General features: G+C 41.6%; 1 protein-coding gene across 17 annotated transcripts in view; it reads left to right on the top strand.

The window, feature by feature from the left end:
- The window catches only part of LOC123710707 (plasma membrane calcium-transporting ATPase 3), an 87,772-nt gene extending 79,232 nt beyond the window's left edge, over positions 1-8,540 (top strand). For 10 of the 17 annotated variants that reach the window (XM_045662810.1, XM_045662811.1, XM_045662812.1 and 7 more), the window contains 2 exons: positions 5,730-5,798; positions 6,941-8,540. In XM_045662810.1, the coding sequence (XP_045518766.1) occupies positions 5,730-5,798; positions 6,941-7,147 (276 nt within the window). In that variant the 3' untranslated portion in view covers positions 7,148-8,540. Of the gene's footprint in view, positions 1-620; positions 750-1,241; positions 3,278-3,662; positions 4,015-5,729; positions 5,799-6,940 lie in introns of those variants that run through there. The other 7 variants (XM_045662819.1, XM_045662824.1, XM_045662820.1 and 4 more) reach the window with 5 other exon arrangements.
- The last annotated feature ends 5,697 nt before the right edge of the window (positions 8,541-14,237 follow it).

The following is a 14,237-nucleotide window of genomic DNA, read 5'->3' as shown; positions in this document are numbered from 1 at the left end:
GTGACTCGAGCTCGCATCCCTTACACGTCCCACCATGTACAGACACACATAAATAAATGTATTTTTTAAAGGTGTCTGCTTCGGCTGCGACAGATTGGGGAAAATCATGACGTCATCTGCTTCTTTATGCTGTTGATTTCGATGTTGTTTTGTTTTATTGGTTCGACCTTCGAATTGCATCCCTCCTTGTTCGTCGTCGCTTTAGATTGGTCTCTGGCCCTTTAAAGTCGCCAACGTTGGAGATGACGTCATGTCACCCGCTGGCTGCTTCCCTCATAATTTCACGTCTTTCACGATGTTAAAAAAAATTACCTACCCAACGATACAGTATGAAATTACTAATCTCAAATAAAATATTGTAAAATCAAGGCTTATCTCACCTCCACAGTATTTAGTGTATCCAGCAAAAATGTCAAAATCGGTTAAATACACATCACAGTTAAATTTTTGGAATATTAATTGTTTGAAAAAAAGGTACATCTTTGAAAACATTTCTTGAATACGATAAAATATCTTTTGAATTCTAAACGAGTAGTTTCATACGTATCGCTGTGACGGAAGCGGCCAGTGAGCGGTAGGGCTGTCCCCGGTCTGTCGAGCTAAGCTAGGGCTGCGTATAGGACGGTGTGGAATGGGGCGAGGCGCGCGTGGTAGAGCGATGTTGTTGGCAGCCCCGGCCCGTGCTCGAGACTGAGGTGTAGTGGCGGCCGCGGCGAGTGCCGGCGCGCTGCGTGCGACGGACGCTCACGGTACCCCTAGCGTGCCCCTAGCCAGCCCTAGCGTGCCCCTAGTGCCCCAGCGCCTCTAGCGAACTCCAGCCTCCCAGCGCGGCTAGCGCCGTCCCTCATTCGTCCGATGGACGCTTCTCTCCGACGACGTTTCAGGTCACTCGCTGACGTTCTTCCGATAGGAGAGAAGCGTCTCGTCGGCTCCACCCGTCGTCCTCTAGTGGGTAGCGTAGTTTCTTCTCTCGACGCTCGCGGCAAGCCGTTTGACGTTCCAGTCGCAACCGCAGTCTGTCGTCGGCGGCGACGCCTCGTTCCGCGAGTCAAAGTCTTGCCGAGAGCCGCGCACGGCCCTCACACTTCCGGCACGCGGTCTTTAGCTCGATCCCGGGTCACTGCACGTGGTCGATTCACTCGGCACAGGTCTGCATGCATCCACGCCACACTCGCGGGCGGCGCGGGGCGGGCGGACGGTTCGGCGGCGCAGGGCGGGATGAGAGCGCCTTTCGGTTGCAGCTCCGCGTGGTGCGCGCGTTCAAGTCGACGCTCGAGGACCTCGAGGAGCGCTTATCCGCGCACTCGGCGGCCGGCCTTCGCTCGAGGCTGCGCGCGCCGCCACAGGACATCGCCTACATCGACGCCGATGACGTACCCGCCGCCGACCGTACTTAACCGCACCCAGGGTTGCCACTGAACACTCGAACCCGACGCCGGATCGCGACGCGCCCGGACGGAGACCGGACCGACGCGCAAAGGGCGCGACTCGGTCCGATCTCGGTCTGTGTCGCTGCGCGTTTGAACCTTTGTTTGAGTTGTGAGACGTTCCGAAGCCCAAAGGTTCAAACTCGTAATTGACGATTGCCGAGTCGCATATCTTGTGTTGTGGTGTATTATTATATTCCACTTGTTTATATTATGAATGGTTCGTAACGCCTCTTGCATTATTGTTAAAGACGACCTTTGGGAAGCCGACTCGTACGTAAGCGGTCGCCGATTAAGATATTTTATTAAAACAGTCTAAAATTTCGTTATTTATGACAAAATTAGGATAAGTATACTAGAGTTGGCAACCCTATCGAATGGCGTTTTTTCTCGAGCGATAACGGTAGTGCCCAGCGACTACGGCTCCCTCCCTCTCCTTCACGTTTTCGAAACTTTACTCGACCGCGTCTGCGGCTAACGAACACTGCTATTTTAGAGGACTTATTTGTAAATAGGTTAGCTACTCGGCGTACACCTCGTGCGTACTGTTACGAGTGCGGTTGATACGGCTCTACAGCGTTAGCGCCTTTACTTAATAGCCGAACGATTCGTTTTGATAGAAATTTTTGGGACCACTTTACCCATATCTACCTGTCTATCTTGTACAAAGTTTACGGTGGCACGAATGAGACGCTATACGACTTAATGTTAAAGTATATTTACAGTAATAAAAGTTTAAGATAAAAGAGAGTTTTAATTGAGGGTAGTTGATGTTTAGAGCTCGTTCTATTTCAGATGATGACGGTAAGTGTAGGGTGACGTAGGAGCCACGCAGCGGTTACGGTCCGTACTAACAGTTAGTAGATAGATACGGGTTAGATGCGTAACGTCGGTCAGCGATAGATTTGCATTTCTATGGGCAGGTTCAAAGCTCTCGGTAACTTTTTCATTGACAAAGGTTAGGAACAGACTAGGAGTGCCGTCTCCAGCAGAACGCTAAATATATTTCGTACAATACATATCCGTTGCTGACCGTACAGTGAGCATGTCGTCTTGCACGTTGTTTGCCTTCGGTACATACTCTAACGAAACACGACAGTACGTAAACTTCCCGCCAGAACTGAGCTCCCCTACGTAGCTTGTTCACACATGAGTTATTCAGAGTCGAGTAGATCGTATGACGAGAAACAGACAAAAGTATCTTGAAACTTAAAGAGGTGGACTTTGGCCGATCCGAGTGCCAGAGGACTCCGATCGACGCATGTGTGAAGAAGGCTCTAGTAACACTTTGAACGTGTGCGTCAAAAGTTAGCTTGTAAGTACAGAGTATATATTGAAGAACATGTTATGTGGTACAAAACGTTGTTTTTACTTTCGTTTTTATATATTTTTTTAATTCGCTTCGCATTTAAAGTGTGATCATGCTTATGTTACAGCGATGTGCATGACCGATGTATGTGAGTATGCACAATTGTATTTTATTAGATGTTTGGTAGAGTTAATATTTATGCGCTTAGAATGTTAACTTATTTAGTCTCAAAAGTGATAAAACCGTATTGTTCAGATCTGTCCTACCAAACCTCTAAATTTAGTTTAAGCAGCTAAAACGAATAAACAAATGTATGTATGTCTCCACTACACCAAATCTAGAAAGATAAGAAACTAATTTATCATTTTAATATGCTTTTAATTTTTTTGTTTATTTTTTTTTATGTTTTAACGTTGACTTGGTTGTGTAAGTACTTATTCATTAAGTTTTATTTTCCGTTCTGATTTAATTGTAACGACTAACTATACCGGCATATAAGCGACCAGTTAAAAACTCATTTTAATAAATATTTATTTGAAGATTAGCGATATTTTATTTTAGACCTCGGAGTGAACCGCATTTCACCGCGATGCTCACATACCGGATTTTTCTCATAACTTTCTTTCGTAGTTGTAGTTTTTTTTTTCACGGTAATTTTTAACTTTTTGTAATTGCTACTGGATGCCCTTGAACCCCGACCCAGCTAGTGAATGACCCCTAACTTAGTCTAGGCACCTAGGGTAGATACGAACCGCTAAGTATTGTAACGACTAAAAAGCAAGCTCACTTCTAGATTTTTCGGAGTTCTAAAACCAATCGGCCGAAACCCGCATTGCTTGGTTTTAGAAGGCCGCCTATCCGTTGTAGAGGCCGGCTAACTCGTGCGAGCCGAGCGAGACTCACTCGGCCGTGTCATTGTTTTCCAGCAAAAGGCGGACATATTGGCTGGCCGCAGGATTTTTGTCAATAATTATTTGGCGGAGCACAGGAGAATCAGCGTGCAATCTGGGGGCAGTTCCGTACCAGCGCTCAGCCCCGTTTCGCATCAGAGCGATGAATAAACAAACCTATAAATATATAAAACAAAATCGTACCGCGTAATAAAGCTTACATATAGTGAGTTAAACAACTGCCAATGAAAAATACGCCTTTTAAATTATAATCTCGTATAACTTTTTCTGAACTCTTTAGTAGATTAAAAAATATTACTAAAAGTATTAGAATAAGTTGCAAAATATAGTGAAGTAAATAATGGTGCACCAATTTTTAAATTGAATTTTTCGCGTTTTCTTTAATAAGTCGTTATAAACGTATTTATTTTTCTACGAAATAATATAAAAAACGTGATTATTTGTTATAATTTTCTGTAAATAATAATTCTTTGAACAATTTTCTCCAATTGTGATGTTGTTGTGTGTTTGAAAGTTAAAATTTTATATAAAAATTATAATGTGCCATTTTTATATACAAATTATTTATTAATTCCGCTGACAAGTGCTTTTTAATGATAGGATATTTGAATTTGCTTGATATTTTCATTTTATATTTTTGTGAATGTCTGTAGTTTGTGTATTGTTTGGGTGTGGCTTTTCATGAAGAATGAAGGCGACCTTCGTCTATTGTTATGATGCATGATATCTTGCTCCACCACCTATAATATGTATTAGAAGTGCATGGACATAGTCAATAGTCACAGACAATATATACTTCCACCTACATATATATCTATACTATATTTTACACTACATATTAATATACCTTCCTTTCCGATATTATAGTTTAGTTTGGAACACTTTTGTTTCTTCTTTCGACAGGTTTGGTTTCAAGCAAATTTAACTATCCATCAAAGATATAAACTATTTATATAGACTTAGAGTAATTTTAAAATTTCTGCACTTCGTGTAGTGAAAATTAATCAATGCCTGCTTATATTAAGATTTAGATTATCTATTAAGGAAATTAAGGGAATTACGTGTCTCGGTGTACACCAACATTAGGGATACAATTTTGAAACGGAACCGATCTTATAAACGCTTAAATATTCACGCGAATAGTCTTATACACTGAATATAGCATGAACGGAAACCGCGTAGTCACGTGGAAACTTCATGTTTTAGTAATAAAGTATCTATACTCGAAAATTAACTTTTATTTCAACCGTTGCTTCGTGTTGGAGAGCCGCATTGATAAGGTAATTCAACGATGGGATTATTGCCGTTGTGATATCGTCAAACGTGCGAGAATGTTTGTCGTTATATCTAGACGTGTAGACTACGCTTGCTTCCTGTCACTGTTTGCGCATGACTAGACTAGTACCTAGTTACATCGACAGCCACGACTAGCTTTACTTAGATGTATGACATGTAGGTCTCACACTAGCTTTTATGTTAGATTTAGGGTACAGATCTGGTATGTGAGCGATTCGATGTGAGCTTCTAGAACGCATGGACACACGAACGTGTGAACACGGAACACAGTCACAACACACGCAAACAGTGTTATTGGTTAAACTCCCCCTACGAGGGAGGAGATGAAACTTCACTCCAATTGGTTTAACTTTCAAATTGTAAATTGAACGGAGCCCTGGATAAAAACAATGTTAAATAGTTTTAAGTGCACACCCCCATGAATGTGCTTCTTACGGTATAGGATGACCCTGCGTTATTTTTATTTATCTGTTTTTATTTTAGTCTCTCCTGATCTTGACGCTTCGAGGAGCACTGCTTTTGTCAGTCCCTCTGAGTCTATTTCTACACTGCAGAAACTGTCACTGCTATAGCATCGAACGCTATTCTAAAGATCCTCTATCTAACATTCTTTCTGTAGATATAATTATTTGTAAATCACTCGGCCCTCACTTTCCTGTAGATTGCGAGTTTAGAATAGCGTTGGAGCCGCCGTCCACACGGCTCGTCGGGACTCTTTTAAGAGTCGTGATCTTTCATATTCTTGTTTTTATTTTCTTTTCCATGAATCCCCATTGCACACGGAAGGTCATAGGTGGCGAGTTACAAGAGCGCTTGATTCCTGTGCCCTACAGCAAGACTTCAACTGATCAAGCTGTAAGATTTGAACAAACGCCTGCTCTTTCACTCACCTCGTTTGTTTTTATTTTTCCCTCAATGTTCTGTTCGACTTTACTGTACTCTAAACTCAAGTGTTTCCGTTGTTACTGTATCCTTCTTGTTGTGAGCTGACCCTTTAACTTCACTCCGCGCTGTGTCTGTTGAACTTAATCGGTCAGTGGTGCTTGCATGTCTCCATCGCCACCGCACGCTGCATGAGATCACTCGCTTTACGTCAGTGTTGTTCACTGTATTCGGTTCGATCCATTCAACGTGCAATACGTGATACTTAGGACGTTTTATTCGAAATTTAGTTATCATGAAGCATTTAATGATAAAAAAAAGTGAGTAGTAGTCAGCTTAGCGATAGGGATCACCCAGCGCTGCAATTAGTTCAGTCACAAAAAATCGTACATCCACCTACGTAGGACATTCCAATAAAGTTATACTGCATCGCTAGAGTTAGTTGTATACATTTTGTTGCTACACATTTTGCACCCGATGAGTACCATTATGCCAGGGGTCCGCCACGGACCTATCATAAGTTAGCTTTTAGTGATATCGAGCGCTTAGGTTGTTAGGGTCAGCTTTGCCTCTAGCATGAGTTATTTCATTACAACATGTAGACTGCATTCCGCTTACTACCTTCCGACCACGTCGGGTCGGTACGAATGGCAGTTAATTAACACAGTGGTCTCGATGATAAAAAGCTCATACTAGAGGTGGCTTTCGCGGGACGAGGGCGTTGCTTTTAAGCAGGATGACCCTGCAGACGGCGAGTGACCAGAAGTGTTTATTTGGGGCTAGCGACACTGCATGCGCGGAAGCAACGTCACGGGCGTCCGCCCGAGCCCGGCCGAGTGTGGAGTGTGATCTACTTCCTTCGATGTCGTGAACCGATGTGACTCAAGTTTTATTCCGCTTTCGCCTCTCTTATGGCTCGATGTGCTTTTATTTGTTTCTTAAATTAATAACGAGCCTCTCGATTTGCCGCAAAATGCCATGCATAACATTTACGATTTCGCTTGGCGGTAAGTCGAGAGGTGGCTCTGGGACACGCGACCTCCGGCGACGCTCTCGGCAGAGAGGGGCCGGAGGGCGCGTGCGGGACGGCGGCGTGAGCGGACTGTTGTGCGCAGATCCGCGTGGTGAACGCGTTCCGGCAGGGGTTGGACGGGCGCGGCTCCCTTGCCGACGCGGCGCTGGCGGAAGCGCTACGCAAGCAGACGGCGCTGTCGAAGCGCTACTCGCATTCGTCCAGCGTGGACTACGAGCAGCATCTGGCGCCGCCGGATCTGGACGTGGAGCGGCTGTCGAGCCACAGCCACACCGAGACCGCCGTCTAACGCCCGCACCGAACGTTACTTATTGTTAACTAGTGTGTTTAATTCGATTGTTTTGAAAATATTTTATTATTATACGCGTGCCCCGGCGCGCGTCTGTTGAACAAATGAAATATTGTAATAATTAATTTTAGTGTTAAGCGCGAGAACGAGCGAATGGGCGTGTGTTTTTTGAAACAAAATAAATAAAAATTCGCGTAGCGTCGTGTCATCACGGAATGAAATGTTTTATATCGCTTTTGTCGAAGACGTTGTCGCGCGGCGTCGGGCCGCAGGCGAACTCGCCTTTTGTATAAACCGTTTCATTAATTAACTGATTAATTATCGCAGACGAGTCTCGCCTTCCGCCCGCGCCGACCTGCGACCCCCGCGCGCGCCTTATATATATACATACTTAACACTAAATTATTGAAATATTAGTTAAGGTGTTTGTTATAAATTTCAATAAGTTTTCTTTTTGTTTTGACGACCTTTTCCCTAAATCTAAGTATACATTTAAGTCATATCTCGAACGTAGACGCATCGACAGTTGGTAGACAAGAAGCGCGCGCGCCTTCTTGTCTACGAACCGACCTAGTCCACTTTGAACATCTTCAAAATGTTTAAATAGATAAAATTGTATAGCTGAAGGTATTTATTTGTAATGCTAGTCTCTTATGAACACATACTAACTATTCAATTATTGTAATGTACTTATTGATTATTGATAAATACTTCAAGTTTATTAAACAAAGTATAGTCTACGGTGTAACGAATTGATTTTGGAATTTCTTCTCTATGAGCAATAGCTAGAGGCCCGCACCGGCCGCCGGGCGCAGCCCTTCTCTAGCGCCGCGGCCGCTCATAGGGTCGTAGGATGCAAGTGGCATTTCGATATAAGTAAAGATGGAGTCGGCGAGAGCTGGACCGCTCGCTGCCCACTTGTTTAGTAATAAATATAAATAAATGAAACGACGTAGCGATCGGCAAGTTCAATTTTGTATAGAACGTTTCATAGTAGAGTTATCCCGCTGCCCGCGACGCGACGTAGCACGAGAAACGCGACCATTACACTATTAACAATCTTGTAAGTAATCGAGTATTAGCTTCGGTAAAAGCCTTTTTAAGAGAACCTAGTTAAATGAATCTATCGAGAGTTCATATGTTTATGGTAATTCTAGATACGGTTTCAGCGCATATAGGGCACGGTATCGTTTCGTGTTTATTGCTGTTTCGTTATATTCGTTACCGCGTGGTTTCCGATGAAAGACATTACGTTACGTTAGGAATGGACTGCCACTTCCTAACAAACAATTGTTTTGACATGACAATCTGCCACTAATCATTTTAGATAATAAGTACCATTGTTGTATTTTTCGTCTCACAATAAATGAAAATCTATTTTATTGTTTTTAAAGTTGTAGTTTCATTTACCCAGGAGCCTCACCTGATTCCTGATACCGGCGTCCGTGGACACTCGAGTGCGTCACCGGCCTTTAATAATATGTTATATATTGGGTTATTTTAATCCGAGTCGATTAACAAATAATTTTGCTGGGCCCTACCGAGTTCCAGCCTCGGTTCGACCGAGGACGCGACTGAGCCAGAACCTTCCTTACTACTAATTAGATTTATTGTTATAAAGCACCTATTCAGACATATATAAGATTTACTCTCTAGAGCTGTCGATGCATCGCATCTTCAGCTATTAATAATATGTTATATATTGGGTTATTTTAATCCGAGTCGATTAACAAATAATTTTGCTGGGCCCTACCGAGTTCCAGCCTCGGTTCGACCGAGGACGCGACTGAGCCAGAACCTTCCTTACTACTAATTAGATTTATTGTTATAAAGCACCTATTCAGACATATATAAGATTTACTCTCTAGAGCTGTCGATGCATCGCATCTTCAGCTATTAATAATATGTTATATATTGGGTTATTTTAATCCGAGTCGATTAACAAATAATTTTGCTGGGCCCTACCGAGTTCCAGCCTCGGTTCGACCGAGGACGCGACTGAGCCAGAACCTTCCTTACTACTAATTAGATTTATTGTTATAAAGCACCTATTCAGACATATATAAGATTTACTCTCTAGAGCTGTCGATGCATCGCATCTTCAGCTATTAATAATATGTTATATATTGGGTTATTTTAATCCGAGTCGATTAACAAATAATTTTGCTGGGCCCTACCGAGTTCCAGCCTCGGTTCGACCGAGGACGCGACTGAGCCAGAACCTTCCTTACTACTAATTAGATTTATTGTTATAAAGCACCTATTCAGACATATATAAGATTTACTCTCTAGAGCTGTCGATGCATCGCATCTTCAGCTATTAATAATATGTTATATATTGGGTTATTTTAATCCGAGTCGATTAACAAATAATTTTGCTGGGCCCTACCGAGTTCCAGCCTCGGTTCGACCGAGGACGCGACTGAGCCAGAACCTTCCTTACTACTAATTAGATTTATTGTTATAAAGCACCTATTCAGACATATATAAGATTTACTCTCTAGAGCTGTCGATGCATCGCATCTTCAGCTATTAATAATATGTTATATATTGGGTTATTTTAATCCGAGTCGATTAACAAATAATTTTGCTGGGCCCTACCGAGTTCCAGCCTCGGTTCGACCGAGGACGCGACTGAGCCAGAACCTTCCTTACTACTAATTAGATTTATTGTTATAAAGCACCTATTCAGACATATATAAGATTTACTCTCTAGAGCTGTCGATGCATCGCATCTTCAGCTATTAATAATATGTTATATATTGGGTTATTTTAATCCGAGTCGATTAACAAATAATTTTGCTGGGCCCTACCGAGTTCCAGCCTCGGTTCGACCGAGGACGCGACTGAGCCAGAACCTTCCTTACTACTAATTAGATTTATTGTTATAAAGCACCTATTCAGACATATATAAGATTTACTCTCTAGAGCTGTCGATGCATCGCATCTTCAGCTATTAATAATATGTTATATATTGGGTTATTTTAATCCGAGTCGATTAACAAATAATTTTGCTGGGCCCTACCGAGTTCCAGCCTCGGTTCGACCGAGGACGCGACTGAGCCAGAACCTTCCTTACTACTAATTAGATTTATTGTTATAAAGCACCTATTCAGACATATATAAGATTTACTCTCTAGAGCTGTCGATGCATCGCATCTTCAGCTATTAATAATATGTTATATATTGGGTTATTTTAATCCGAGTCGATTAACAAATAATTTTGCTGGGCCCTACCGAGTTCCAGCCTCGGTTCGACCGAGGACGCGACTGAGCCAGAACCTTCCTTACTACTAATTAGATTTATTGTTATAAAGCACCTATTCAGACATATATAAGATTTACTCTCTAGAGCTGTCGATGCATCGCATCTTCAGCTATTAATAATATGTTATATATTGGGTTATTTTAATCCGAGTCGATTAACAAATAATTTTGCTGGGCCCTACCGAGTTCCAGCCTCGGTTCGACCGAGGACGCGACTGAGCCAGAACCTTCCTTACTACTAATTAGATTTATTGTTATAAAGCACCTATTCAGACATATATAAGATTTACTCTCTAGAGCTGTCGATGCATCGCATCTTCAGCTATTAATAATATGTTATATATTGGGTTATTTTAATCCGAGTCGATTAACAAATAATTTTGCTGGGCCCTACCGAGTTCCAGCCTCGGTTCGACCGAGGACGCGACTGAGCCAGAACCTTCCTTACTACTAATTAGATTTATTGTTATAAAGCACCTATTCAGACATATATAAGATTTACTCTCTAGAGCTGTCGATGCATCGCATCTTCAGCTATTAATAATATGTTATATATTGGGTTATTTTAATCCGAGTCGATTAACAAATAATTTTGCTGGGCCCTACCGAGTTCCAGCCTCGGTTCGACCGAGGACGCGACTGAGCCAGAACCTTCCTTACTACTAATTAGATTTATTGTTATAAAGCACCTATTCAGACATATATAAGATTTACTCTCTAGAGCTGTCGATGCATCGCATCTTCAGCTATTAATAATATGTTATATATTGGGTTATTTTAATCCGAGTCGATTAACAAATAATTTTGCTGGGCCCTACCGAGTTCCAGCCTCGGTTCGACCGAGGACGCGACTGAGCCAGAACCTTCCTTACTACTAATTAGATTTATTGTTATAAAGCACCTATTCAGACATATATAAGATTTACTCTCTAGAGCTGTCGATGCATCGCATCTTCAGCTATTAATAATATGTTATATATTGGGTTATTTTAATCCGAGTCGATTAACAAATAATTTTGCTGGGCCCTACCGAGTTCCAGCCTCGGTTCGACCGAGGACGCGACTGAGCCAGAACCTTCCTTACTACTAATTAGATTTATTGTTATAAAGCACCTATTCAGACATATATAAGATTTACTCTCTAGAGCTGTCGATGCATCGCATCTTCAGCTATTAATAATATGTTATATATTGGGTTATTTTAATCCGAGTCGATTAACAAATAATTTTGCTGGGCCCTACCGAGTTCCAGCCTCGGTTCGACCGAGGACGCGACTGAGCCAGAACCTTCCTTACTACTAATTAGATTTATTGTTATAAAGCACCTATTCAGACATATATAAGATTTACTCTCTAGAGCTGTCGATGCATCGCATCTTCAGCTATTAATAATATGTTATATATTGGGTTATTTTAATCCGAGTCGATTAACAAATAATTTTGCTGGGCCCTACCGAGTTCCAGCCTCGGTTCGACCGAGGACGCGACTGAGCCAGAACCTTCCTTACTACTAATTAGATTTATTGTTATAAAGCACCTATTCAGACATATATAAGATTTACTCTCTAGAGCTGTCGATGCATCGCATCTTCAGCTATTAATAATATGTTATATATTGGGTTATTTTAATCCGAGTCGATTAACAAATAATTTTGCTGGGCCCTACCGAGTTCCAGCCTCGGTTCGACCGAGGACGCGACTGAGCCAGAACCTTCCTTACTACTAATTAGATTTATTGTTATAAAGCACCTATTCAGACATATATAAGATTTACTCTCTAGAGCTGTCGATGCATCGCATCTTCAGCTATTAATAATATGTTATATATTGGGTTATTTTAATCCGAGTCGATTAACAAATAATTTTGCTGGGCCCTACCGAGTTCCAGCCTCGGTTCGACCGAGGACGCGACTGAGCCAGAACCTTCCTTACTACTAATTAGATTTATTGTTATAAAGCACCTATTCAGACATATATAAGATTTACTCTCTAGAGCTGTCGATGCATCGCATCTTCAGCTATTAATAATATGTTATATATTGGGTTATTTTAATCCGAGTCGATTAACAAATAATTTTGCTGGGCCCTACCGAGTTCCAGCCTCGGTTCGACCGAGGACGCGACTGAGCCAGAACCTTCCTTACTACTAATTAGATTTATTGTTATAAAGCACCTATTCAGACATATATAAGATTTACTCTCTAGAGCTGTCGATGCATCGCATCTTCAGCTATTAATAATATGTTATATATTGGGTTATTTTAATCCGAGTCGATTAACAAATAATTTTGCTGGGCCCTACCGAGTTCCAGCCTCGGTTCGACCGAGGACGCGACTGAGCCAGAACCTTCCTTACTACTAATTAGATTTATTGTTATAAAGCACCTATTCAGACATATATAAGATTTACTCTCTAGAGCTGTCGATGCATCGCATCTTCAGCTATTAATAATATGTTATATATTGGGTTATTTTAATCCGAGTCGATTAACAAATAATTTTGCTGGGCCCTACCGAGTTCCAGCCTCGGTTCGACCGAGGACGCGACTGAGCCAGAACCTTCCTTACTACTAATTAGATTTATTGTTATAAAGCACCTATTCAGACATATATAAGATTTACTCTCTAGAGCTGTCGATGCATCGCATCTTCAGCTATTAATAATATGTTATATATTGGGTTATTTTAATCCGAGTCGATTAACAAATAATTTTGCTGGGCCCTACCGAGTTCCAGCCTCGGTTCGACCGAGGACGCGACTGAGCCAGAACCTTCCTTACTACTAATTAGATTTATTGTTATAAAGCACCTATTCAGACATATATAAGATTTACTCTCTAGAGCTGTCGATGCATCGCATCTTCAGCTATTAATAATATGTTATATATTGGGTTATTTTAATCCGAGTCGATTAACAAATAATTTTGCTGGGCCCTACCGAGTTCCAGCCTCGGTTCGACCGAGGACGCGACTGAGCCAGAACCTTCCTTACTACTAATTAGATTTATTGTTATAAAGCACCTATTCAGACATATATAAGATTTACTCTCTAGAGCTGTCGATGCATCGCATCTTCAGCTATTAATAATATGTTATATATTGGGTTATTTTAATCCGAGTCGATTAACAAATAATTTTGCTGGGCCCTACCGAGTTCCAGCCTCGGTTCGACCGAGGACGCGACTGAGCCAGAACCTTCCTTACTACTAATTAGATTTATTGTTATAAAGCACCTATTCAGACATATATAAGATTTACTCTCTAGAGCTGTCGATGCATCGCATCTTCAGCTATTAATAATATGTTATATATTGGGTTATTTTAATCCGAGTCGATTAACAAATAATTTTGCTGGGCCCTACCGAGTTCCAGCCTCGGTTCGACCGAGGACGCGACTGAGCCAGAACCTTCCTTACTACTAATTAGATTTATTGTTATAAAGCACCTATTCAGACATATATAAGATTTACTCTCTAGAGCTGTCGATGCATCGCATCTTCAGCTATTAATAATATGTTATATATTGGGTTATTTTAATCCGAGTCGATTAACAAATAATTTTGCTGGGCCCTACCGAGTTCCAGCCTCGGTTCGACCGAGGACGCGACTGAGCCAGAACCTTCCTTACTACTAATTAGATTTATTGTTATAAAGCACCTATTCAGACATATATAAGATTTACTCTCTAGAGCTGTCGATGCATCGCATCTTCAGCTATTAATAATATGTTATATATTGGGTTATTTTAATCCGAGTCGATTAACAAATAATTTTGCTGGGCCCTACCGAGTTCCAGCCTCGGTTCGACCGAGGACGCGACTGA

This window comes from Pieris brassicae, chromosome 6, assembly GCF_905147105.1.
Source record: "Pieris brassicae chromosome 6, ilPieBrab1.1, whole genome shotgun sequence".
Lineage (NCBI taxonomy): Eukaryota > Metazoa > Arthropoda > Insecta > Lepidoptera > Pieridae > Pieris > Pieris brassicae.
This window is presented reverse-complemented; position numbering and strand designations above follow the sequence as displayed.